General features: G+C 34.2%; 2 protein-coding genes across 2 annotated transcripts in view; one reads left to right on the top strand and one right to left on the bottom strand.

Moving 5' to 3' along the window:
• Positions 1 to 2,307, bottom strand: part of mtbp (MDM2 binding protein) — a 46,395-nt gene extending 44,088 nt beyond the window's left edge. Inside the window, exons 1-3 of the mRNA XM_003200157.7 lie at positions 2,130 to 2,307; positions 1,951 to 2,031; positions 686 to 759 (exon numbers count right to left, since the gene is read on the bottom strand). Coding sequence (XP_003200205.2) covers positions 686 to 759; positions 1,951 to 2,031; positions 2,130 to 2,193 — 219 coding nt within the window. The 5' untranslated portion in view covers positions 2,194 to 2,307. The remainder of the gene's footprint in view (positions 1 to 685; positions 760 to 1,950; positions 2,032 to 2,129) is intronic.
• A 226-nt stretch (positions 2,308 to 2,533) lies between these two features.
• The window catches only part of mrpl13 (mitochondrial ribosomal protein L13), a 46,572-nt gene continuing 21,131 nt past the window's right edge, over positions 2,534 to 27,974 (top strand). The window contains exons 1-6 of the mRNA NM_001020534.1: positions 2,534 to 2,615; positions 5,477 to 5,600; positions 10,812 to 10,905; positions 11,163 to 11,223; positions 17,928 to 18,014; positions 21,792 to 21,913. Of these exons, the coding sequence (NP_001018370.1) occupies positions 2,589 to 2,615; positions 5,477 to 5,600; positions 10,812 to 10,905; positions 11,163 to 11,223; positions 17,928 to 18,014; positions 21,792 to 21,913 (515 nt within the window). The 5' untranslated portion in view covers positions 2,534 to 2,588. The remainder of the gene's footprint in view (positions 2,616 to 5,476; positions 5,601 to 10,811; positions 10,906 to 11,162; positions 11,224 to 17,927; positions 18,015 to 21,791; positions 21,914 to 27,974) is intronic.

The following is a 27,974-nucleotide window of genomic DNA, read 5'->3' as shown; positions in this document are numbered from 1 at the left end:
ACCTTATTTTCCTATTAACATAAATGTATTATATTTTCAAACTCATTCATATACATCCCAGAAATTCTTCAGTCCCTGAGCCCAATTGTTATAACAACATTTTCGCCAATTGGTGAAGTTTTTTCCTTGCCGCTGTCGCCACTGGCTTGCATGGTTCGTTATTTGTAGAGCTGCGCCTTGATTGATTGCTCTTCAGTGTTTGGACTCTCAGTAGTTATTTTTAAACCACACTGAACTGAGCTAAATTGAACTGAACTTAAACTCTGAGAACTGAACTACACAGTTTGAATTTACTATGAGTTTCTATGTGAAGCTGCTTTGACACAATCTACATTATAAAAGCGCTATACAAATAAAGGTGAATTGAATTGAATATTGCTGAAGTACCTTTTAAAATCTATTTTTAGTTAGATAATTAATTTTATTTTCACTTAATATTAATATTGTTTATATATTAATATTGGTTTTCCATAGATGGGTTGCGGCTGGAAAGGCATCCGCTGCGTAAAAACGTGCTGGATAAGTTGGCGGTTCATTCCGCTGTGGCGACCCCGGATTAATAAAGAGACTAAGCCGACAAGAAAATGAAAGAATAAATATTAATATTGGATTTATTTATTTTTCTTTTTAAATAAATCTAATGTGACAGAACACTAAACAAGACCCAAATATGTGAGTTTATTACCTGTGTTACACCATAACTGACTTGAATAGCAAAGTACCATCTCTGTGAAGCAGGACTACCACTCGGAGAGCAGGCTATACGAATATAATAGAGAAAAACAAACACAAAATCAAGCTACACACTTAAAATCAAGTGAAAGCATATGGGACATTCTACCAGAAACATACATTTTAACTTTTATGTCAAAGGGTCTGATTTAAGCTTGTTCTCAAAAAAGAATAAAAAAAATCATACAAAAATAAGTATAAAATCATAGAATTCAATGATAGATTGCATCTTTGATCAGTGTCAACTTCTCCATCAAATGATGTCACTTCTGAGTCATAGCTGGGCCCACACAGAATCTACGTGTGCAGAATTATGCAGATTTCTAGCCGATCATTGATTCTGTTATTTACTTGCGTACATGTGTGTAAATGTATATCTATTCAGTTTTAAATTAATTTCAGTAATATTATTGACTAAAATTAAAATATTTATATGATTTATTTACAATACAGTCTTTTAGAGTATATAATATTGCTTTGTTTACCAAATAAAATGGATCTAATTGGATTTGCATTGTAAATATTAAATACAAGTTAAAGAGGTATTATTTTTTATTTCATATATTAGTTTTTTTTTTTTTTTTTTTTTTTGCGATACTTCTAAAATCATTCCTCATAAATCCACAGGTTTTTACCAACATTCTGTGTAAAAATAGCAAAAAAAAAATGTCCCCAAATTCCATCTGGCCCTAGTCATAGCCTTAAAGGTGTATTGCACACATGTTGCTAACTTTAATGCAAATGTAACAGAACTGACAGAAACATGGGGACAGTTGTAAATTTATTTGTATTATATTTTTGTAGTATTTATTTGCAGAATGTATTTACAATTCCATGCTTTTAATCAGTTTATGTGAATTATAACAACCTAAACTTGTTGTTTTTGAAGTTTTTCTTTCCCTAAATAACAGTTTTTAGCATAACAAAACTATTAAATCTGTAGGTTCAGTTAGGCTGAGACCAATGACAGGGTTTGTACATTTATAAAGAGAACAAAAATCTGACAATCAAATGAATGTCATATTCCTTTAACATTTCACAGAAATGTGCATTTTAGACATTTTAAACAGTGCATTTTAGACATTTTTGAGATGAAATACTTTTTATTTACTGTATTCATATTTTTGTTTCAGGCACAGAGAATGTATGTTCTTGGTAGAATGTCCCATATAGGTTAAGTTAGTGAGCACTGAGTAAAAAATTAATCGCCAAAGTTACCTGGAAACGGAGGAATGCGTGTTAAATTCGAGCCAGAAATCTTTTTGAGGTTATCAAATACTTTTTTGGTTTCATCAACCCCTATAAAAATAAACCCAATACATGTCAAAACAGCAACAGCGAGTGAAGCAAAACGTTATTCAAGCAATTCTGACAAAAATAACAATAGCGTATCTTACCGTTGAAGGAGCTGTCTTTCTTCGCCTCTAGGTTGATTATCACAGCTAACACGTATCTATCCATAGCGCTCTGCTGCTAAATTCATGTAAGATAATATTGAGTTTTTAAAACAACACAGACTGCTGTACAAAACAAACTAACCCGCGTATACGACCAATACGGACGTTCAAATATGACGCGTGATGGCGTGCGCGCAACCAAAATATACAGTCGGTAGGAACCGACCAAGATAAGCTAATAAATAACAATACCTAACGATGGACGTGAATTAAATTATTCATTCTACAGCTATATGTTTGTTGTTGTACAAAATGCATAAATGTATTCATACATTTCAAAAATCAGACTTTAAAACTTTTAAAGAGGAACCATTTTTTACTCTTTTGGTTCGGGGAAGTAAATTGTTGCTGGACCATTATAGCCACATTGAGGTCAAATTTTTCAAATGCTAAAAGAAAATGTCTAGTTTTTCAAGATCAGCCCAGGTAATGTACTTTATTTACTGACATGCTATTTATATAGGTACTACGATGTCGGTCAGTGCTTATATGCGTATTATGTATACGCGCTTGTGTTTCTGTTTAGCGTGTGCTAAACAAACTAATTGGTCAAAATATGATGTATGTTTATGACGTCTGCTTTTATGTGCATGACTATTAGAGTAGATTCGTAAATAAAATATCTGTGTCGTTGCTTAAATGCTGAGATTATTGAATAAGCAACAGACAATGAGGTAAAATAGAAAAGGTAATGTTAATGTATAGTTGACAGGTTAAAGCAACAATACCTACAAAATGTAATAATGCTACATTTGTGATTCTGATTTTTATTTGTTGTTGTTGTTGTTGTTTCCAACGGAAAATGTGTATTGAGGTAAAAATATGATTTTATATTCGCACATTCGTTGAGTGACAACCGACACGCTCCGTATATTGTTTACCAGGGTATGAATTGGAAACTTTTGAAAAAAAAATCTCCGATTTAGGGCTGCACAATATTGGAAAAAAAAAGTAAATTGCGGTATTTTTGTCTCTGCGATATATACACTGCCGGACAAAAGTTTGGGGTGAGTATAATTTTTAAATGTTTTAATATAAGCTGCATTTATTTAATCAAAAATACAGTACAAATTGTAAAATTGTGAATGTTATTGCACTATAAAATAACTGTTCAAAAGTAGTTTGTAATGTAATTTATTAATGTATTTCAGTGATTTTTATGATGATTTTTTTTATCTTCATTACCCCAGTCTTCAGAGTCACATTATACTTCAGAAATCACTCTAATATTATTATATTATTATTATCATTAATATTAATCGTAGTAGTAGTAGTAGTAGTATTAATGGTAATAGTGATTAAAAGCAATAATGACTGGAGTAATAATTTCATTTGAAACCACATGCATTTATTCATTCATTTTCTTTTTCCGGCTTAGTACCTTTATTAATCTAGTTGCACCACAGCGGAATGAACCTCCAACATAATCAGCATGTTTTACGCAGCAGATGGCCTTCCAGCCACAACCCATCACTGGGAAACACTCATACACTCTCATTCACACATATACACTACGGACAATTTTAGCTTACCCAATTCACCTTAACTGCATGTCTTTGGACTGTGGGGGAAACTGGAGCACCAGGAGGAAACCTATGCAAACACGGGGAGAACATGCAAACTCTACACAGAAACACCAACTGTCGCTGGTTCGAGACTCGAACCAGCGACCTTCTTGCTGTTAGGCGACTGCACTACTTGCTGCACCACCACGTCGCCCCAATTTAATATTAATTATTATTATTATTATTGTAATAGTAATAAAAGCAGTAATGACTGGACTAATAATTTAGTTTAAAACTACATACAATAAGTAATAAATAAATATTTAAGTATTTAACATTTGTGTTATATATAATAAATGCCACCTTGATGAACAAAATAATTTTATTTAAATTATTAAATTAAATTAATAATAATAAAAAAAACTGACCCCAAACTTTTGACCAGTAGTGTATATATTGCGAAGTTAGTACAATTTCATCAGATGACTTGAATAGCTCTATTTGCAAAGTAATTACTTTAGATTGATTTGGATGATTTTGTAATGGAGTGAAATACAAACATCTACAGTCATAAATAAACACAGTGAAGCAAATATTAAAGTGAAATAAACTGTTTTATAGCTTTCTGAAGAGTGTCTAGCAGTATTCAGATACATAAATTGAATAATCAAATGTAAAATTACACATCATAGTCTTCATCATACAAGTAATTAAAAAATAATAAAAAATAAAAAAATAAGTCTTGATGCACTAATAAAATTTCTTAAACTCTCTTAAAATGCTCACATAGTGATAGGCCTTAAAAATGCATGCATATGATAAACTTTCACCTCATTATGGTTCAATTATCGAGTATCTCCACAAATTTCATGTGTTTTGACCTGTGGTTTCTAGTGATCTATAATCCCAACTTAACATTGCATATCTTGTGATGTGATTATTGCGGACTCACATTGTGATATCTATGCTCAAACGTTATAGTTTGCAGCCCTACTTTAAATATTCAGTCTGGAATCACATGTAAATATGACTACATTAGCACTATTTATTTTACTGTGAACTAGGCTATTTTGGTAGTCATTGGCTGCTAAATTGATTTCACTATTTAGAATTTGCAAAAAAGTATTTTCTGTAATTGTGTTATTAAAAAGAATGTGCGAATGTGTGAATAAGAAACCTTTTCGCAAAAAAATATGTTATTACCCCCCCCCCCCCCCACCACCACCACCTCATAGTAACACATTTAAAAAAAATGTTAAATATAATTTAAATATAAAATCCAAAAAGTTAAAAACAAACGTTTTCTATTAGCATCATCATTTGATGTTGCCGTCTCTTTGCTGTATGGTTGTTATGGAAAAAAAATAGCATGCTCACAACATCCAATCAGATAAGATGAAACTGAAAAGCAATATAGTGCTTATGACATGATCACAGAGAAAGTAGCATTTGAATGCTTAAAAACCCAAACTGTTTTTTGATTCTAAGACTGTATTTGCAGGCAATTGACAAATAGTCGCAGACAAATTAAACTTGGGCCAGTTATGATCCTGTCTACTGTCAGATCCTGTCTACTGTCAAAATCTACTGTTCTCATTGCATCTTTATAATGTAAACAAAGTGGGACTGAACTGTCATTACACTGGAGATAAAATGCACTACAAATTGACAACAAATTTAACTTTAATTGCACTATTACTGTTGGTTATTATAAACTAACTGTATTCATTCTTTGCAATGTCAGCTTGTATTTCATTAATTTTATTGTCTTTTTCCTGCAAGCAATGGGCAACCTTTGCCAGATCGTGGTTTCTGATTGATGCTCGGATGCAGCCTCCAGGAAAGATCGCCTCTATGTGTGCAGTGCGGCTTCAGGGCAAACATAAACCCATTTACCATCCACTGAGTAAGTAAATATGAAAGACAAGTGACTTTGCTCTACACCAGAGAAGGGATGTGCAATCCCTTTTAAACCTTTTAAAATTTGATAATATATATATATATATATATATATATATATATATATATATATATATATATATATATATATATATATATATATATATATAAATATAGTTATTTTAAATATTTATAACCACTTATTTATAAGTTTGCTATTTGTAATTATTATAATTAGTAGTAATTGTAATTTAGTTATCTTTATTACTTTACTAGTTATGTGTACTTAATTATATATTGATAACACTTCACAAAACTACATTAGTTTATATGAGCTAATACAAGATTTATTAGCATTTTGTATTAACTTTTCATAAACAATAGATCCTAATTTTTATTTATTTATTTATTTATTTATTTATTTATTTTACAGGTATTTATTTGTTAACATTTAATGCACTAGGAGTAGGCAGAGAACAATCCTTTTTTTGTTATTTTGTAACTATATTCCCTATTGTTGATTCTGGTTAAATCAATTAATGTTAATAAGTGAGAAATTATAGCGTCACAGTGGCGCAGTAGGTCGCACGATCACCTCACAGCAAGAATTCAGTTGACAATGGCATTTCTTTGTGGAGTTTGCATGTTCTCCGGTTTCCCTCATAGTCCAAGACATGCTATAGGTGAATTGAATAAGCTAAATTGGCCGTTGTGCATGTATGTGAAAAAATATGTATGGGTGTTTCCCAGTGTTGGGTTGCAGCTGAAAGGGGATCTGCTGCGCAAAACATATGCTGGATAAGTTGGCGGTTCATCCTGCTGTGGTGAGCCCTGAATAATAAAGGGACTAAGCCGAAAAGAAAATTAATAAATAAATGAGTTAATAAATGAATGAATGAATGAATGAAAATGAATAATTATTAAAATTATTTAGTTTTTATTATAAAAATAATGGCTTCTTAATTTTTCTTTTATATTTTTCCAGACCAACCATTACTTTCTTTGTATTTTTAAGACAATAGATAAATATGTAAAAGACATTGCAAGACATGGTAACGTTTGTGGATAGCCTATACAGAAATAAAAGTAAACGACTAAATAAGACTTCCTAATAGCAGCATTTAGTGCCATTCAATATGAATTATCTTGCCATTTTAATCAAGTTTTACATTGTTAAGTTAATTGCTAATATATTAAGCTGTAGGCTGAGTTCACCTATGACTAATTTTTCCTCCTGCTATTGAGAACATTGGGTCTCGCTGCTCATAATCATGTCAAACTGGGCCAGCTAAATATGCCTGAAGAGTTATGAGACAAAAAATTAACCAAACTTGCTAAAAACATGAAAAAGTGACACAGAAACCTGATTATATTATTTACACTATAATAGGTGCATAGCTGTACTGCAGCATCAAAATCCACATACATACATCCCAGGTAAAAACATGGCAGCCCCGATTCACTGATATCTGTTAGTGTGAAGTAGCCGACTGGCCACAAGATGGAAGTAAATGATCACAGTCTAGAATTGCTCCATGCAGCTAGTGCTTGTAGAGTCCAGCGTGTTTACCAGTCTAAGACAAAAAGTGTGTTCTAGCCTTTATTTTTAGATGCCACTTTCCCATTACCATAATGTTTCTGTATCATTTAAATGTAATATTGCACATTATCATTTGCAGTATATTTTGTGTTTTGGTTAAAGATGTTATGTATATTTTGGCATCACTTTAAATAATTAATAAATAAATAAATAAATATAATGCAATAGTAAATTGTATATACATAGATGGCAAGCGTTTTAAATGTAAGTGCCCTTTTTTTGTTTCAAATAACTCAAATAAACTCAAATAAAATATGAAAATATGAGTAACAAACATTTATGTAAAATAAAGCAACTTTTGATTTTGACTTGTACTCATTAAAATAAATGAAAGTAGAATGTTGTTTTAAAGAATAGGACAAAGTATAATATATATAAAAATATCTTTACTGTCATCTAAATATATTTACTGTCATCATGGCAAAGATTAAATAAATCAGTTATTAGAAATGAGTTATTAAAACTGTTATGTTTAGAAATGTGCTGAAAAAAAAATCTGCTCTCCAATAAACAGAAATTGGGGCGAAAAAAAAAACAAAAAACTGGGGGTTAATAATACAGGGGGGGCTAATAATTCTGACTTCAACTCAATGTCCAGTCATTGTGTAATCGCAGTATAGCTCCAATTCATCAGCTTTAATACAGTAGCAGAAACATAAGGTTAATATTAAGCAGTTTTTTTATAATAATAATAATAATAATATTTAAAAACAAAAATACAATATGGACAATGTACAATACAAAGATCTTCTTACAGAACAGACAATAACAATCAATTCTTAACAATAAACTAAATAAAACAATAATTACATACAATGCAGACATGCATCCTGCTAAATATTGTTGTTTATTTAGAAAAACTGGCACAGCACACCTGTGTATATTCTACTACAAACTGTTCTCACAAATTGCCATCTTACAATATAAATAAATATATGAACAAATAACTCTGCTTGCTGTAGTTTACATAGGACTGTCGGGAAATATGAATTGATACAGCTTTATTATATATGGTATCTGGTTTATTTTGATAGGTTAGCTGTTTTTGTGCTTTTTAGCATTCCTCAGCCCGTTCAGAGAGAGAAATCACATCACATACGCTTCTTCCACTCACCCCTTTTAGGTGGAGGTCAAATATGCTTTCCCAGCATCCCTCAAAACCTTCCTTACTCTGTCCTTCCATTTGTTCATGTCAGCTTTTACTTTTTTTTTTTTTTTTTTGCTGAGGATTTTCCTTTTAATGTCCGAAGAGGACATGACAGAATACAGCATCTCCGTTTTTCTTATGCCTAGTTCAGACTAGTTAGCCCTGATTTTGGCTCGCCGACAGGTTTTGAGAAATCGCCGACAAATGCCTGAAATTACAGGCAAATCGCTGCGTGACAATCACACAGTATGAACTATCAAAGACGCGATCTGAGAGAATCCCCGATGAGTCCCTGATGCCTGCGAGATATTTGGCGTGCTAAATATCTGGAGCTGTCGGCAATTCAAATCATGCAGTGTGAATTGAGTTTTGACTGAAAATAACATCGGCGATCGCCTACAGCCAATGAGAGAGCGGCATTCACTTGTGTGTGCGTGTGTGTATACCTGCTGCAGGCCAGCGGGAGGCTGGGGGAGAAGTTAAAAGCGCTCATTTTCGGTTTATTTGGACCCACGAAATGGAGGAAAAACTAGTGGAGGTTTGACAGGACTCAGGAGTCTGTTTGACGTGTCTGTTTGACGTTTCATACAGAAAGAAATTAGTTTATTATCAACGTTGAGGAGAAATGGCTAATTTCCTTTAAACCCAGGTGAGCAAATATGTACATTTTCTACCCAATTAAAGGCTTCTTTCTCATTATGTAGTTAATAACAAAAGATATACTACGTGTTTTTTCTGTGAGACGTAGTTTGGACGAACTTGTCAGCGATTCTTCCTATAGTAAAGTCATGCAATGTGAAAGTCCCTGTCGCCGATCCATCTTGCAGTGTAACAAAGCAGCGACGAAACGCAAGCCCAGATAGTCAAGCAGTGTGAAGACATCTGTGACACGACTACTTTGAAAATCATGCAGTCTGAACTCAGCATTAGTGGACATAAACGTTTTTTTCCATGTGAAGCTATTTTACTGTTTAAAATGCAGACTCTTGGTCATGCGAAAATATCCCTAAACTGTTTTTGTATACAAAGTTTACACACACACAATTAATGTCACATGGTTATCTCATTTTTACTTTTATTTTTTTTGGACTTATACAATTGTTCATCACACACACTTCTTTTTTGCTCATATAAAAAATACATTTTCTCCTTACCTGTTTATTTTAAGAATTTCTGTCTTTTGACCCAGACTGTGATAAATTTGCTGATCTTTATGATTCTAAATGTACCATCAGATCAACTGTAAAGGGATCATTATTACTTAATTTTTAATTCAGAGAGTAAACAGGGTTTAACTTACTCACCAGTGCAATGATCAGGATTTCTTCTGTTGAGTTTATGACAGGAATGATATAACTATTCCCTTGATCTGAATGTGGAAAGCTCCTGTAATTCCAGAGAGCTGTAAGGTGTCGTGAGTAGTGATTGGGACAGGCTGTGGAATTGATACATTGCTCCGGATCTGATGCATTCGCCTGCAGCTCCTCTGACCGGATGACAGGGCTTCCTTCCTCAGACATGCTGGGAGTTTTTAATGAAACTCTTGCTCTCTGATAGATGAATGAGCATAACCGGCCAAGAGATGAAAATTCCAGCCTGTGCCGATATTCTGCCAGGCTGTCGAGCCAGAAGAAGGAGAGGCCCTTCTTTCATATGCTTTCTTTTTTTTTTTACACTTTTTTTTTTTTTTTTTTTTGCCTGGACTACTTTTAGATGTTTAGTTATACCTGTGTGCAAATGTAAAATAATAATAAATAATTAATCTTACCCCTGTTTTTACATCTCATTCTAAACATGGATAAGCAGAGAAATAGAATAAATTAATGGATCAAATGAATTTGTTTCAATATATTATAAAGAATAAAACTATTATAAATAAAATGAGATTTATTATGTATTTATTACATTTTTATTATTGGCTACAGAGCAAAACACTGTTGTAAAGTGAATTTCCTAATTACAAAACTAACATAACCTAGTTAAGCCAAATTTGCTCTTTAAGCTGAATAGTATCTTGTTTTATAACTTGTAAAATATTATGTACTTTCAACACGGGAAAGACAAAATAAATTATTTATTTAAAAAAAAAAAAAAAACTATCATGTGTTAAAAAAAACGTTGAAAGACAGTAAATATTAAAATCATAAATTTCACAAGAGGGCTAATATTTTTGTCTTCATTAATAATAATAATAATAATGATTATTATTATTATTGTTGTTATTATTATTATTATTATTATTATTATTATTACATGTATTTATTTATTCATTGTTTAGTATTTGTTGTCTAATAATTCTTAATGCTGCATATATTAGTAGTATAAATTGTGAATGTTGAAGAACTGGTACTTTTTGGGACCATTAAGTACTACTATTGTAAAATGCAATTTTCCCTCAGCAGGAACTAATGACCAGAGTTCAAGCTGAATGTAGAATGCAGATTTATTATGTGCATATGTCTTATTCCCAGGTGATATTGGAGATCATGTGGTGGTTATGAACACCAAACACATCGCCTTCTCTGGAAATAAATGGGAGCAGAAAGTGTATTCGTCTCACACTGGGTAAATAGAACTCTCTTTCTCACTCTCCTTTTACACTCTCACTTTACAGAGGACAGAGAACATGCCTTTTATAATCTTTCATCTATGTCCTGCTCTCGGCTGTTCGTCCCTTATGCTGACAAAGAGGAAAGAAAAGGAAATTTGAGACTTGAACCACACGCTTTACAATGTGCATGTAATAGAAACAACATGCTGCTTTGTATGAGAAATGTTTGGTATGTTAAATTCTAAAACTAATACATTTTTCTATCCCACAGCCACCCTGGATCATTCAAACAAGTCACCGCAGCCCAATTACACAGAAAGGATTCAACAGCTGTGAGTGTCCTTGTCTAAATTTGCCTTGTAAACTGGACATTTCTCTGTGACAAATTCAATTTTGCAGTGATTTCCACAATAACAGCGTCTCCGTGTCACAAACCTGCCACTGCTGCAAACCTGTTCATAATTTGAGTCAAATTGCCTGCACCTTGGAGGGAGGTGAAATTTGACTTCATTTATTAATTTATGTAAATGATGCCCAAATGTTTTTATTTTAATAATTTCAGATAGCGGCAGTTGCGGCACAAAATATGCTCTCGCAATCAGCGTGAAACACATTTGAATAATAAATGCAACGCAGGCCCCGAATTGCTCAGTGCTCCATCATTCATTCAGTGCTTATCTTTCCTGCTATTTTCCCTGTCTCTCTTTCACTCCGCTAAGAAACTGTTTTCCCTCTTAACGTCACAGATTTTAAAGTGCTTTTTCAAGGCTCAAACACTTCAACGTTATTAAAACAACAGTCTTTGCTGGCCTGTCTGTTTCCAATATACACCTCTACAAGTGTCACCTGCCGCTGACACACATAGATGAAAAACCCCCTGTCTCTGTCTCAGCCTGCACTGTGAATCACACCCTTGTGTTTTTGGAAGAATAACAAATACCTGGCGGCTTTAGGTCTTTTCATTATATTATTGATTTGGATGAGGATGAAATTCAAAGAATATGTTAACAAATACATATTCTTAATATGTGTATTGTTAAACACGCTAAAACATGTTAACAACTTGATAATTCATGCTAGTTATGTGCTAGCAACATGCTATTTCATGCTAGCAGAGTGTTAATTCATGTTAACAAAATGCCAAACATGCTGGCAACATTGTAATTCTAAAATCTGTGATAATTTATGTTTAAGCACTATATAAACATTCTAATTACATGTTCATACATGCTAGCAACATGGTAAACATGTTAGAAACATGTTAACAGTGCCAAATTATGTTAGCAGAGTGTTAAAACACTAGAAATGAGTGAATTTATGTTAGCAATATGTTAATTCTTAATAGTCATCTATTAAACATTAGAAACACGTTAATTTATATTAACAATGTGTCAGACATGCTTGCAACACTCTAATGCATGTTACTCATCATAACGTGAAAGCAGTGTGGTAAAATGTGTGATAATGTATGTTTAAGCTGGGTTTTAACATTCCAATCACGTTCATACATGTTAGCAACATTATAAACATGTTAGAAGTGTGCCAAGTTATGTTAGTGTTGTCTTAAGACATACTAGCAACATGTTAATTCATGTTAGCAATGTGTTGATTCATATTAGGATGTTAATTCATTAGCATGGTAATTGATGCAGAAAACATGTTAGCAAAACACCATTGCTAAGCTTAGTAACAGCTATGATGTTTGTAGCATGTTAACATTATAAAACTTACTAGCATTGCATCATTCTAGTAATATACCAGATGTATACCGGATGTACCAGATGTACTTTGTGCTAGTAACCTGTTATTAATCTTGAAGGGGTGGTCCTCTACAATATCATATATTAAACTTTAGTTGATGTGTAATGTAGATGTGTGGACATAAACAACAACTCTAAATGCAAGACCCTCAGAGTTAAATGCAAAAGGACACATTGGCTTTTACAGAGTAAGTTTAGTAAGGCCTACAGTGAACGGATTTTGAGGACTACAAAAAAAAAAATACATCAGGGCTAGTGAGATCACAAACACTTTAGGTTACTGTTTGTGTATCTGGGCTTCCAAAGGACATGACACAAAGAGGGAAGTTCTTACAATTTAATTTTATTTATGTTCCAGAGTTTTATAATAAAGATATAGCTCTAGCATTTGACAAAGGACAGTTTCCAGAATCTCTTCCAGTTCAGTGCTGGATTCGGCTAAAAACTCCTTGAAGAAGGAACAGTTCCAACCATAATAGATGGAGCTGTGGATTTTGAGCCATAACCTGTAAGTGTTTTTATTTGTTAAAATTGACTTCTTACATGAATAGTTTCTAGCATTAACGGTATGTTGTAGCAAGTACATAAACAAGAATATAATCCACAGGAAAGGTTGTTTGGCACTGTTAACAAGTTACTTACAAGTTCATATTTGTCCATCAAACCCCTGTAAACACCCACAATCTTCCCCAGTGCTGCAGTGTCTCTCTATGCGGCTGCTCTCCTGCGATCTACATCTCAATTAATGAACTACTTACACATGCTTATTCTGAAGATATGTGAAAAACACTTGTCATGTTTTATTTTAGAGACCAGGCATGAGGTTCAAAGGCTGTGTCCTTTTCATTTTCTGTCTGATTGGCTCAAACTGATACGGCTAACAGCTACTCTGACTGACAGTATTTACACAGTCGAGGCAAAGAGTGTGCTAGTAAAGGCGTGGCATTTTCCTGGTGATGTGGAGTCGATCCATGAATCACAGCACATTATGTTAGCTGACCAATTAGAGCCTCTTGACACAATCTTATAAACACAACCAAACCTTAAAAATGCACTCTGGACCACCCCATTAAACATTATCAAAATATCATAATATGGTAGGAATATCATAGTCTATCTGTTAAAAAACATGTTAACATTGTGTTTAGCAATGTGCTAAAACATCTTAATGATGTACTAAGTCATCCTAGCTAAATGTTAAAACATGCATCTTAACAAGTTATTTATTTATGTATTTATTTATTTATTTATTTTCAGCTATTTTTAACCTTTGGTCTTCATATACAATTGCCAAAATCCACAGCAATTTCTGAGCAAGAGATTATTTCTGCTTTTGTTTATTTTATATAATATTTCATGGTAACGTAAGTTAGCAACATTCATATTTTAAAAACTTTTTACATCTGTATTTTATGTTTTTGTAATTTTGTTTTTGTGAAATGAAGACGTTATTTTATTATAACATATATTATTATATTTTATTATTAAAAATACTTATATTTTAGTTATTAAAATATTATTAATAATAATTTGTTCATCCACTTTTTCTTTGTCTAGATTCCTCAGTGCATTAAGAAAGGTTAACAGAAAAACAGGAGTAATCAAAAATTTAATTTAACAGTCTAAAATCAGTAAATATCATTAAAATATTGTTTGTTGTCAATTTGCGTAAACTACTAAAATTAAATAACTATAACAAATGATACTTTAATTGTAAAGTGCTGTCTGTGTTCAACTGCATTTAAAAAGCGAGACACAGTTAGAAAGCGAAAATTTATCCCATCTGCCTGTGCTGTTGTTCACCTTCTTAAAGTAACCTTGACTTTTCACAGTGACAGTCAGAGCTCATCCATAGTCCAGGCACGCAAACTGTGACCCTGAATGCTTTTCTTCAGTGGGCTGCGACTAATAACGCAACTGTAGAAGTGTAGTTTTGTGTATAGGTGCTGTTTTCACAGACCCTGAAAAAGCCGCCCTCCACTCGCTCTCTGTCATCCACATGATGAATGCTGGACTCGGGCTGAGTTATGCCACTCCAGAGGAAATATATCAGGGATAATTGTGGATAATGACCAGAGGATGGTGACAGAGTTGTGAAGAGCGATGGTGCACTCAGACAGCTTTCATCCATCACACATTTAGCAGTCAGAAAAATAATAAAATCTCTGATTAACATCCTGATGGTTGGATGATGAGTTTAAAATGTTTACTTGTGTATTCGTTTTGGTGTGTAGGCATAAGTACTTCTTTATTTATTTATCTATTTATTAACTTTTATTTTGTTGCATTGACCACAAACCTTTACTAAATTGGAAATTCAGATTGGACACCTGATTGGATTTAAAAAATAAAATATTAAGTAGAAGTAACAAACATGTTATGCATCCTTTCATGTTAATTGAAAAAAAAAAAAAATAAAAATATATATATATATATATATATATATATATATATATATACTGTAAATATTTATAGGGTTTATATAGTAAATCCATAAGGTTTATATAATAAATTCAGTAAATTTGTTTACAAAACAATCTATAATATTAATATTTTTGTACATATACAAACACAAGGTTATGTTTATTATGCTCAAGGCTGATTTTATGTGATCAACAGAACCGAAATAGCGTTAAAAAAGTATAGCATATTGTAAATTATATTATGTTCCAAAATATTACTGTTTCTCCTTATTTTTCATCAAGTGAATGCAACATTATGCTTCATTCACACTAGCAGTGACTTTGTAGTTGCCTGTCACTGGCGACCTGCTGCAAACAGGTCTGTGTAGATCTATAGCAGATATTTACATTAGATCTGGCCTACGCTGTTGTTTTCTTGGAAGGAATACGTCAATAGAGCTGAGATTTTGGTACAGGGTAGTGCTCTTTTTAAATGAATGTGGAACCAAGAAGCCATAGATATATACACGTATATACATATCTATGATCGGGAGTTTTCCCAGTGGTCAGTATGCAAATATATATTATTTTTAATTATGAAAATTATCATTTTACATCACTTTTCTATCTCGATGGATAAGTGACGACATAGGCATTGCCAACAAAGAACATGTGTTTGTGTGCATGGAAATGTATTATCCTCTCTATCTGTTAAATTTGATCTAATGTGATCACTGTTATGTTATCAGGCACCATTACAAGTTACTTCAGAAACTAATATTCATGAACTAAGCCAACAATAATACAGATTTCTAGCACTGCAGCATCTTGTCATATTTCATTTACATTTTTTGCTGATTTTATTCAACAAAACTTGCATAAGCCTAGTATTTAGCACAAGTTGGTGACTGGATTATTATCAGTAACGTTACTTGTTTTGCACATAAGTTTGTAACATAAAAACGTAAAAAATTAAATCTAACATATGAAATGTTATGCCTTTTTGGTTTGCGCTTACACAGCGTTAAAGTCCAGCATCTCTAGATTGGCTTTAGGGCCTACTCACACTATGCCATCCGTACTGTGCCCAGGCCCGTTTCCCGGATCGTTTGAGAAGTGTGAGTGCGCTGAATCGGGCTCAGGCATGGTTCACTTGGCTGGCCCTGGCCCGGTTGGAAGAGGTGTGCCTGAGCGCGGTTCACTTGGGCGCGTTACGCTTGTGTGTGTGTGCGCAAAACGCGCCAAAGCCCGAAACTGAAAGCGAGACGTGACTTTTAAGGGGCTGTTTCATACGTATTTATTAATCATTCTTACTGTTCAGTGAACGCAAACTGCCATAGTTTATTAAAGACGAGAACTCTTCACAGCACGACAGCTGCGCACCTTCAGCAGACCTTTTCATTCCTGCAGCACGAGAGCATTATGATTGTTTTTGAGCACCAAAAGTGGCGGATCTGTTCTGCGAAATATCTGACTGCGTGTCACCGCATCTCTAAGGACTGTTTGGCAAAATATTTGACTGCATGTCACTGCATAGCAAACGACTGAAACGATATAACTAGAGAAATCTCCACTGTGCTGCTGAGTGAGAGAGCGCTTCTCACTGAACAGCGCAGCAGCGATGACGTAAGCGTGCCGAGGCCCATTTGTGGTGTGAGTGCGGGCCGTCGGGGGAGACAGGAGGGGGACAGGCGTGCTTTGGCCCGGTTCAAGGCAACTGTACCTAGTGTGAGTACGGCCTTAGTCTTGGCTAGTGCCATTGAATGACTTTTGTCCTGGGAGCACTGTACAAATGTGGCGGCGCTATTGATGCATGCTCAGGGTCCGTATGCAATATCTAGTGTATATCTATGGACGCTTTGTTGCTGCGTGTTGCTTGTAGTGTGAATGTGGCTTTAATGAGCAAGAAACTTTTTTGTGAAAGATTAAAACGTGTAATTATATGTTGTACACAAGACAAATTGTAGAAACTATTATTTCTTAAAAAAATGTATATTACTTTGCATATAATTTTTTTATGTGTGTGTGCATATGACAAACAAACAAGCAGTTAATATAGCAATATAATTTCTATATAACGGAATTACATGTGGCGACGCAGCGGCGCAGTAGGTAGTGCTTTCATTCTGCCCCGCAGCAAGAAGGTTGCTGGTTCGAGCCTTGGCTGGGTCAGTTGGCATTTCTGTGTGGAGTTTGCATGTTCTCCCTGCGTTCGCATGGGTTTCCTCCGGATGCTCCAGTTTCCCCCACAGTCCAAAGAGGTAGAGGTGAATTGGGTAGGCTAAATTGTCCGTAGTCTGAGTGTAAATGAGTGTGTGTGGATGTATCCCAGAGATGACTTGCGGCACCGGAAGGGCACGCTGCAGAAAAACGTGCTGGATAAGTAGGCGGTTCTTTCCGCTGTGGCGTTCCCAGATTAATAAAGGGACTAATCTGAATGGAAAATGAATGAATTAATGAATGAATTATATGTGGGCGGCATGGTGGCTCAGTGGTTAACACTGTGGCCTCACAGCAAAAAAGGTAACTGGTTCGAGTCCTGGCTGGACCAGTTGGTATAGAGTTTTGTGTGGGTGTTTGTATTTCCCAGTACTGGGTTGCGGTTGGAAGGGCATCCACTGTGTAAAAATATAGAATATTTGGCGGTTTACTCCGCTGTGTTGACTTCTGAAATAGAGACTAAGCCGAAGGGGAAATGAATGAATGAATTACATGTTTATACATATGAATATATACATATAAAACATTTGTTGTTTATTTTGTTTAATGAAATTGTTTTTATTTATATCAATCTCCATGTTTCCTTTAGAGAGAGAGAAATGAACTTTAACCATGAGCAAATCTTTAGCCTGCTTTTTTATTGTTGTTCCACAGATCATTAAACTAGCTGTTTACGGGATGCTTCCCAGAAACCTCACCAGAAGGACCATGATGCAACGGCTTCACCTCTTCCCAGATGATGTAAGCTCTCAGTTGATGCTCTGATTTATGCTTACTGATGCTCTGTCCAAAGCTTGACATGTTTAGAGAGGAGAAAGATGTCAGTGTGTTTGATGAATGTTTCAGTGGAGGATGCATGTGTCCCATTAACAAGCTACAAAATACACTACTACATGATTTCTGCTGCTGCATGAAGAGAAAAATTATACCCTACTGGGCAATTACATCATCATTAATCCACATTAATACTTTTTAAAGATAAATTTTGAAATAAAAATAATAACATGTCTGTCCATAGATTTGTTCAGTTTCTCTGTTATTAGTTCAGTATATTATTTGTTTTGTTTATCATCTTTTCTACTTATTAATTCTATCCATCGTTAGTTCTATTTATAATTTTCTGTCTGTCTCTCTGTCTGTCCGTCTATCTTTCTACAATTAATTTTATCATTTCATTATATCTATCCATCCATCCATCCATCCATATTGTTAATTGTATAATTTCATTAGGTCTCTATCTGTTGTTAATTGTATAATTTAATTATATCTTTTTATCTATTGTCAATTCTATAATTTCACTATATATATATATATATATATATATATATATATATATATATATATATATATATATATATATATATATATATATATACATGCACACACACACAGTTGAAGTCAGAATTATTACCCCCCCACCCCCCCTTAATTTTTAAACCTTTTTTATATATATATTTCCCAAATGATGTTTAACAGAGCAAGGACATTTTCACAGCATGTCTGATAATATTTTTTCTTCTGGAAAAAGTCTTAGTTGTTTTATTTCGGCTAGAATAAAAGTAGTTTTTAATTTCTTAAACACATTTTTAAGGAAAAAATTATTAGCCCCTTTAAACTATATATTTTTTCGATTAGTCTACAGAGCAAACCGTTGCTATACAATAACTTGCCTAATTACCCTAACCTGCCTAGTTAACCTAATTAACCTATTTAAGCCTTTAAATATCACTTCAAGCTATATAAAAGTGTCTTGAAAAATATCTAGTGAAATATTATTTACTGTCATCATGGCAAAGACAAACAAATCAGTTATTAGAAATGAGTTAATAAAACTATTATGTTTATAAATGTGTTGAAATTTTTTTCTTTCTATTAAACTGAAACTGGAGGAAAAAATAAGAAAGGCGGCTAATAATTTTGACTTCAACTATATAGACCTCTATCATTCGTTCTATTGTTTATTCTATCATTCTATCAATTGTTCTATCAATCATTTTGTTGATTCAGTCTTTCAATTGTTCTATAATTTGAATGATTGTTCATTCAGTCATTTGTTTGTTTGTTCAGTCTGTCATTTGTTCTAAAGTTCTATCAATCACTCATTTGTTGATTTAGTAGTGTTGGGGTACTCGAACTTGGACTCGGACTCGAGTCCAGTTTTGATTGAACTTGGACTTGTCACAGACTTGAGTAAACTTGCTCTCGGACTTGACTCGGACTTGGATATTTTGGACTCGGAAAATATCACGAGTTTATTGGAGTCCACATCATTCACAACACAAATAAAGAGATTAAAAATTAGTAAATATCAGCATGAAACTATAACAAGAATTTAGCAAACTCTCTGGCTGCCAGCATTTCTTTCCGCCACCGCACTGCACCGGCAGGCAGCAGTAGCACGTCTTTACCTTAAATGTGTAACGTTAACCATGAATAGCCATATCACACAATGCGTGGCTAAGTCTAGGACAATAATGTCTTCAAAATCATAATTTGTCTTATTTTCTTAAATTTTATATTCATTCACTGGGGCTGATAACAGAGTTCTCTGGAATTAATGTTAATAAAAATGCTTTGTTGCCTTAGTAATTTAAGCGTAATTTAAACAGAAGAAATGTGAGAAAGTGGCATGAGAAAAATGTTAAACGTGTGAAAAGTTCTACATGTATTCTCCTATTTTCATTTTAATTTGAAGCAAGCTAACAAAAAATTACAATGAATTTTGTAAAAATGTATCAAAAGTTTAAAATATTAATTTAAAAGTTTAATTGTTAATTGAAAATTTTATTTGATTTATAATTATCATCATCAAAAATTGAACATTTTTTAACTTGGGTGGCACCATGGCTCAGTGCTTAGCACTGTTGCCTCACAGCAAAAAGGTCACTGGTTTGAGTTCCGACTGGGCCGGAGTGTTTCTGTGTGGAGTTTGCATGTTCTCCCTGTGTTGGCTCAGGTTTTCTCCGGGTGCTCCGGTTTTCCCTACAGTCCAAACACATGCACTATAGGGGAATTGAATTTACTAAAATGGCCAAGGTGTGTGTGAATGAGAGTGAATGGGTTGCGGCTGGAAGGGCATCCACTGCGTAAAACATATGTTGGACTAGTTGGCAGTTCATTCCGCTATGGTGAACCCTGATAAATAAGGGACTAAGCCAAAATAAATTTAATGAATTAGTTTTATGACTGTCTGGACTCAAAAGGTGGTCTTGACACCAACTCTATGATTCAGTCTTTCATATGTTCTATAGTTCTATTGATCATTCGTTTGTTGATTCAGTTTTTCATTTGTTCTACAATCCTATTGATTGTTCATTGAGTCATTTGTTTGTTCGTTCAGTCTATCATGTGTTCTATAGTTCAATGGATAATTCATTCATGTGTTCTATAATTCTATCGATTGTTCGTTCAGTCATTTGTTTATTCATTCAGTCCATCATTTGCTCTATAAATCCATCCGCCTATCCGTTCATTCGTCCATTCATTTATTTATTCATTCTATCAATTGTTCAACAGTTTATTCGTTCCATCAATCTATCAACAGTTCATCCGTTCTATCGATCGTTAAACAGTTCATCTGTTCTATCGATCAATCAACAGTTCATTTCTTCATTTAGTCTATCTTTTTTCTATAGTTCTATCCATCAAATATTCATTCTATCATTCGTTCTATTTATCATTTGTTCTATCCATCGTTAGTTCTATCTTTTTCTAATATTTTTTTAATCTTTGTGCTATCATTTGTTCTGTTTTTCATTATATCAATCTGTCATTATTTCTATTGCAGTTCTAGTGTTCATTTTCTTGTTATTTAATGATATCTATAAATGTATATAATTTGTTCGTTCTATCATTGTTGGTTGATTGTTGGTTCTAAACAGCAATAGATATATTTTATATCTATCTATCAATCAATCATTTGATCAGTCTGTCTATCACTTGTTTGTTCGTTTGTTCAGTCTGTCTATTGTCCGTTTGTTTGTTCTTTCTATTGATCATTCGTTCATTCTGTCCGTTCGTTTGTTCAGTCCATCTGTCATTTGTTCAGTCTGTCATTCCTTCCTTCTATTTACCATTCATTCTATCTATTTATAATTCTTTCTATCAATCATTAGGTCTATGTATTTAAAATTTGTCCTATTTATTGTTAGTTCTAACATTAGTTTTATATATATCCTATTTATCATTTGATCTAGTTATCATATATGTATATCGTTCTATACATATCGTTCTATATCATATATGCACAGTTCTATGCATTGTTAGTTGTAGCTATTATTAGTTCTATCATTCATATTATCTATATGTCTATTTATTATTTGTTCTGTCTGTCTGGTAATGTAGTGAAAAGGTTAGTGAAAAAGTATTACATTCTCAAAGTCAGATGTGAGTTTTCAATAGTCATTAGCATTTGAAATAGCCAAAGGATATTAGACAAGATCAAGTCTTGCAGAATCTTTTGTTACAACATCATTTGTGCAAAAATACAATGTGTTCTCGCTGTGTGTGCCATTTTAGGTCCTTCCTGAGGATATTTTGAAGAACCTCACCGAGGAGCTTCCTCAGCCCAGAGAGATTCCTCGTAAACTCAGTGAATACACACAGGAGGAGCGGGACGCTTTCCCCAGGCTCTGGACTCCGTGAGTTTGGCTCACAACCTTTTTTATCCATTGTTTCCGCTGTGTGTTTCTGTGGAGTGTGAATCAGTGTTAGATTTCGAGCATATCTGAGGTGTCGTCCATTGCTGATGATCTCCTGAGGCGAGAAAGAGAGAGGCTGGCAGCGAGCTCATAAAAAAAACTGATGTTTAATAATCCATCTGTGAAGCTGCACTTTTCAGGATGGCTGCTCTGCTGCTCCCCACAGCGCAGACATCCAATCAGATTTATGAGTGCTGAGTTGCAGCCAATCGCACGCCGCCTGTGAGGTCACAGTGGGGAAACTTTCGGTTGCACACTAATATTTCACAACTGCTTGACTAATAATAAAATAGACTGGCAGGATGTTTCTTTAGGCTAGTTTTTTGTCAATTTCATTTTATACATATACATTTTTGTATATCGTTCTCTAAATAAGTGAGGTTAAAGTGTCTCATTAATGGGACTAATTTTAATAGTCATAGTCTATTATGAATTAACCTTACTAAAATGTTGGGGTGAGTTCAAACAAAAATGAAAATTCTGCCGTCATACCTTCATGTAGTTCCAAACCAATATGATATCCATTCATCTTTGGAACACGCGTTAATATATTCTTAATAAAATCTTAGTTATATCTGTGCCTTCTTTGAAATTCTATTGACCCAACTCTGCTGCTTCAAAATTATTGAGCTGTTTATTTCAGATGTTCTGAGGGACATGATCGTTTTATAGGATTTTTTTTTCTTTATATCATGTAAACATACTTGAGCTTCCAGTAACAACCTTGAATCTTGTAAATGTTAACTATTTATCAAAGTTGCCTATATATATTTATATATTTAACATTTTTTAATGGTCAGTTTAAACAAAATGGCATTAATGTAGTAGTCTAAATCAACTTTTAATTATTAGTTTGATGTATTGCAGTTTTACTATAATGCAGCATTTTTACTGCATGGCTCAAGTTGCTCAATTCCGATTTTGTTATTTTTATTTTTTTCTCCCATGTGGCATAGATCGTATATGGCCCATGTATGTGTAAGCAGGAAAAAAATCACATGGATTCCGATTTACTCAAATCAGATTCAGGCCCTGTTCATGTGTGGAAATTTATCTGATATGAATCAGATCTGTGTCTGGAGTGTAAGATTTTCGGATTTTCATCCGTCAATGTGAGTCGCGCATCATTAAAAACCATAGAAAATGACGTCAAATCTTACGCTTTCATTTCAGAACAGACTTCAGTAAAGTCCTAAACCTTACATCTCATACACGAGGACTACAAAAGCTAAAAATAAAAAAAAAGGAAAACATGAATCATGCCATGGACATTACGATTAAGATTCCTACTGGTTTAAAAGGGCCTAGATTAAAACATGATGGCAAAATGAGAACTTTTCTGTCATAAACTATAGTAAAAACTAAGCCCTGTGAACACGTTATTATCAGCTGTCAGTCAGCGCCCACTCTCTTTTTTTTTTTTTTTTTTTTTTTCCATGTCATTGTGCATTTGCCGATGCTGTGTATATGCAGACAATCTGATACGAGTCACTTTGATGTAAGCTGGTCAACCAAAAAATCGGTGTGTATTATTTAACTTCATTATGGATGTACATAGTCCAAAAAAACACACAAACAAAAAAAAAAACACAAACCAAACCTAAAACGCATAATTCCACAAAATAATTCACATATTTACATACAAGTTATGATGCATATCTACATGAATATTATGGTTGGTCGTATTAATCGTGATTAATAGCATTCAAAATAAAAGTTCATATTTAAAAAATATATTTGTGTTTTACTGTATATTAATATACACATTAATATATATTTATATACAAAGTACTATTTTGTATATAATATGTATTTACATTATATAAATGTGTATATAGTACAAAGTGTATGTAAATATATATATATATATATATATATATATATATATATATATATATTATATGTAACTGTATTTGTATTTTATGTACAGTGTGTTTTAATTATCCATAGATACATAAAAAATGCACAGTAAACACGTAATTATTATGGAATTACAAACTTTATTTTGGATGCGATTAGTTTACATTACATTTACATTTAGTCATTTAGCCGACGCTTTTATCCAAAGCGACTTACAAATGAGGACAAGGAAGCAATTTACACAACTAAGAGCAACAATGAATAAGTACTAAAGGCAAGTTTCAGGTCTGTAAAGTCTAAGAAGGGAAGTGTTAGTAGTTTTTTTTTTTTTTTTTTTTTTTTGTGTGTACAGTTAGTGTGATATTCAGAGGCAATTGCAGATTAGGAAGTGAAGTGGAGACTAAATAGTTCAGTTTTTAGTCGTTTCTTGAAAATAGCGAGTGACTCTGCTGTTCTGATGCAGTTAGGGAGTTCATTCCACCAACTGGGCAGATTGAGCGTGAGCGTTCGCAAAAGTGATTTTTTCCCTCTTTGGGATGGAACCACGAGGCGACGCTCATTCACAGAACGCAAGTTTCTGGAGGGCACATAGATCTGCAGAAGTGAGTGCAGATAAGAAGGTGCTAGGCCAGAAGTCACTTTGTAGGCAAACATCAGAGTTTTGAATTTGATGCGAGCAGCAACTGGCAGCCAGTGCAAACGGACTAGCAGCGGAGTGACATGTGCTCGATTAGGTTCATTGAAGACAACTCGTGCTGCTGCATTCTGGAGCAGTTGAAGAGGCTTGATAGAGTTAGCTGGAAGCCCAGCTAGTAGAGAGTTGCAGTAATCCAGTTTGGAGAGAACAAGAGCTTGAATAAGGAGTTGAGCTGCATGTTCAGATAAGAAGGGTCGGATCTTTCTGATGTTATAGAGTGCAAATCTGCACGATCGAGCAGTTCTAGAAATGTGGTCAGAGAAGTTTAGTTGGTCATCAATCGTTACTCCAAGGCTTTTCACCATTTTGGATGCAGTAATGGTTGCCCCATCCATCTGGATTGAAAAGTTATGGTGTAGAGTCGGGTTGGCAGAAACTACAAGCATTTCCGTTTTTGCGAGGTTCAGCTGAAGATGATGATCTTTCATCCAGTGTGAAATATCCAACAGGCAGGCTGAGATACGAGCTGGAACCGAGGGATCATCAGGATGAAAAGAGAGGTATAGCTGGGTATCATCAGCATAGCAGTGGTAGGAGAATCCATGTCTCTGGATGACTGGTCCTAGAGATGATGTGTAGATGGAGAAGAGAAGTGGCCCATCAGAAGTGGACGGTATCAGAGTAAATTTCCATTCTTTGGAAATTAGTAGTCCAGTCCCACCCCCTCTCCTTGTGTGACGAGGAGTGTGGGAAAAAGAGAAATTAGCAGAAAGAGTAGCATGTGTAGCAGTGTCCTCCGGCCTCAACCAGGTCTCAGTTAGAGCCATGAGATTATAGTCAGAATATGTAGCTATGGAGGTAATAAAATCAGCCTTGTTAACAGCTGATTGACAATTCCAGAGGCCCACGGAGAGAGAGAGTTGTGAAATAGTAGATACATGTATTGAACGAAGGTTGTGAGGATTACGCCTGCAGCGTACCTCCCGTGTTTTGCGAGTGTTAGTAACAACAGGAATTAGAAAACACATAATAAAAGTGCACTGACAACAAAAAAAATAAGTGTCTGACACTTAGTGTTTGACAACACTAATTAAACTATTTTAATTGAGCAATTTGCTTTTAAGATTAAGCTTACATTTCCCCTTACATAAACCAAAAAATATATGTAATATTGATTCATATTAATCAGTGTGTGTGTGTGTGTGTGCGTGTGTGTGTGCGTGTGTGCGTGCGTGCGTGCGTGCGTGTATATATAATAATAATAATACAATTATTTCAGAGGTCAAGTGCTTTGCGACGACACATACTTGATGCCACCTGAGATATATTTCTGCCTTGTTTGGCAGCATCCATGAGATCCTCCAAGATGTTTTATATCACTTGAGATTGTCGCTGCTGCTGTACTGCTGTTTAACACCTCATAAACCCTTTACATCTGTGCAGATTGTCCCTCAACTATAGTCAATAAACTTTCCTATCCTGAGTGTTTCATTGGCACAGCTCATCTTCCCTAGTGCACATTACTCCTTGACTATAAATGCAAAAGTTTTGCCAGAATTTATCAGCACAAGAAAAAGTAGAGTTCACAGCATCCTTATTTCTTATTCTATAAACCCCGAGTTTGCATTTGTTTCTGAAACATCGTATGACCGATTTTTCTTTTTGTGACCTTTGTTTAACCTCTATGTGCATGGTGCAGTTGACTGATGATATTATAATCTTTATCATGTAACCATGGTCAGATGAATCCCAGAGTATGAAATGAAATAGCCGCTGTTGAAGATATTGAGATTTGGAAAGTGCCATCTCACTGTGGGAGGTATAAAAAGATGATAAGAGTCTGAATCAAACAGTAAAGGTGTGTTGTGGCCCGCGGCTGCTGTGAGGAGCTTTCAACTCTCGCTTCAGCTCAGGAGATTTAGACTGATATTCTCCAGGTTTGGTATTACTTCTGTGTTAAATCACTGAACGCTGAAAGGCAAGTGACGGTACACTCTTTCACTGTCAGATTTAAAGCTGAGCAGTGTTGCAGAATATCCGACACTGTTTGGTGGGGCAAAATATGTATAGTGGAAATGTATATTGGGGTTTTGCTTTCTAAAGCCCCTGATGGACTCGCAGCTAAATTCTTATTTTGTTGATTTAAAATAAATAAACAAATAAGTAAAATATGCTGAAGAAATAAACTGCTGGAAATCCTGACACTGCAGAACTCCTGAGGATGATGTTTAGATATGCAAATGTTACATTTTATAAATTTGCAGAAAAATTGAATATGCTAATTTTACGACAGTTCATTCTAGTTGTCCAATCTTATTGACTGTGAATGTCATTTATCTCTCATGGAGGAGGACTAATCTGCTGTTGCTGTTAGACATTCAAATATACAATATAAAGTTATAATCAATCAATGATTTTGTTGTCATGGATCCTTCAAACATCTGTAGAATTCAAACAAATATCCAATAAAGCAATTCACAAACTTTATTTGGGCACACGGTGGTACAGTGGGTAGCACAATAGCCTCACAGCAAGAAGGTCGCTGGTTCGAGCCCCAGAAAGGTCAGTTGGCATTTCTGTGTGGAGTTTGCATGTTCTCCCCGTGTTCGCATGGGTTTCCTCCGGGTGCTTCCTTTTCCCCCCACAAGTCCTAAAACATGTGGTATAGGTGAATAGGATAGGCTAAGTTGTCCTTAGTGTATGTGTGTGAATGTGTGTATGGGTGTTTCCTAGTGATGGTTTGCAGCTGGAAGGGCATTCGCTGCTTAAAACATATGCCTAATAAGTTGGCGGTTCATTCCACAGTGGCCACCCCTGATTAATAAAGGGACTAAGATGAAAAGAAAATGAAAAATAATGACAAACTTTATTCATTAATTTAAATAAACCAACAAAAAGTAACTTGTTTTGCAGGCTAGGTCAATATTGTGATAAAAATAACCTTTATTTAACCAGGTCAAATAGTCAATTGAGAACCAGTTCTTATTTACAATGACAACCTGGCCAGGAGGCAACATAAAAAGCAGAGACAGTACAAAGCAGCAGAGACACAATACAATAATAATTTTGCAGATGCAGATAATCATATTTAAAACCAAGGAAAAACTAAAAACAAGCATTGTAATCTTGTACTATTGACTAGATTGAGCTTTTAAAACATGATAGTGGAATAAAAGTGCTGAGCTTTAAGGTCTGCTGCAGATGATTCAAAGCATCAGCAGCAGAAAACTGAAAAGAGTAGGGACCCAAATAAAGTGCGAGCATTGGGTATGCAAAGGTTGATAAAACTACTAGAGCGCAGATTTCGACGTGTTTCCTGAATGTTAAGAAGTGACTGTTATTATAGAGGAGTTTTTTTTCAATAAAAGTTTTGTAAATATCCAGAAACTTTTTAATTTATTGACGTGATTGAAGAGAAGGCCAATTCAGTAAAGAATACAGTTGACAGTGATGAGTGTTAAATGACGCACCAGTAACAAAACCAATTGCTGCATGGTAAATAAC

Source organism: Danio rerio, chromosome 16 (assembly GCF_049306965.1).
Source record: "Danio rerio strain Tuebingen ecotype United States chromosome 16, GRCz12tu, whole genome shotgun sequence".
In the NCBI taxonomy this organism is placed as follows: Eukaryota; Metazoa; Chordata; class Actinopteri; order Cypriniformes; family Danionidae; genus Danio; species Danio rerio.
This window is presented reverse-complemented; position numbering and strand designations above follow the sequence as displayed.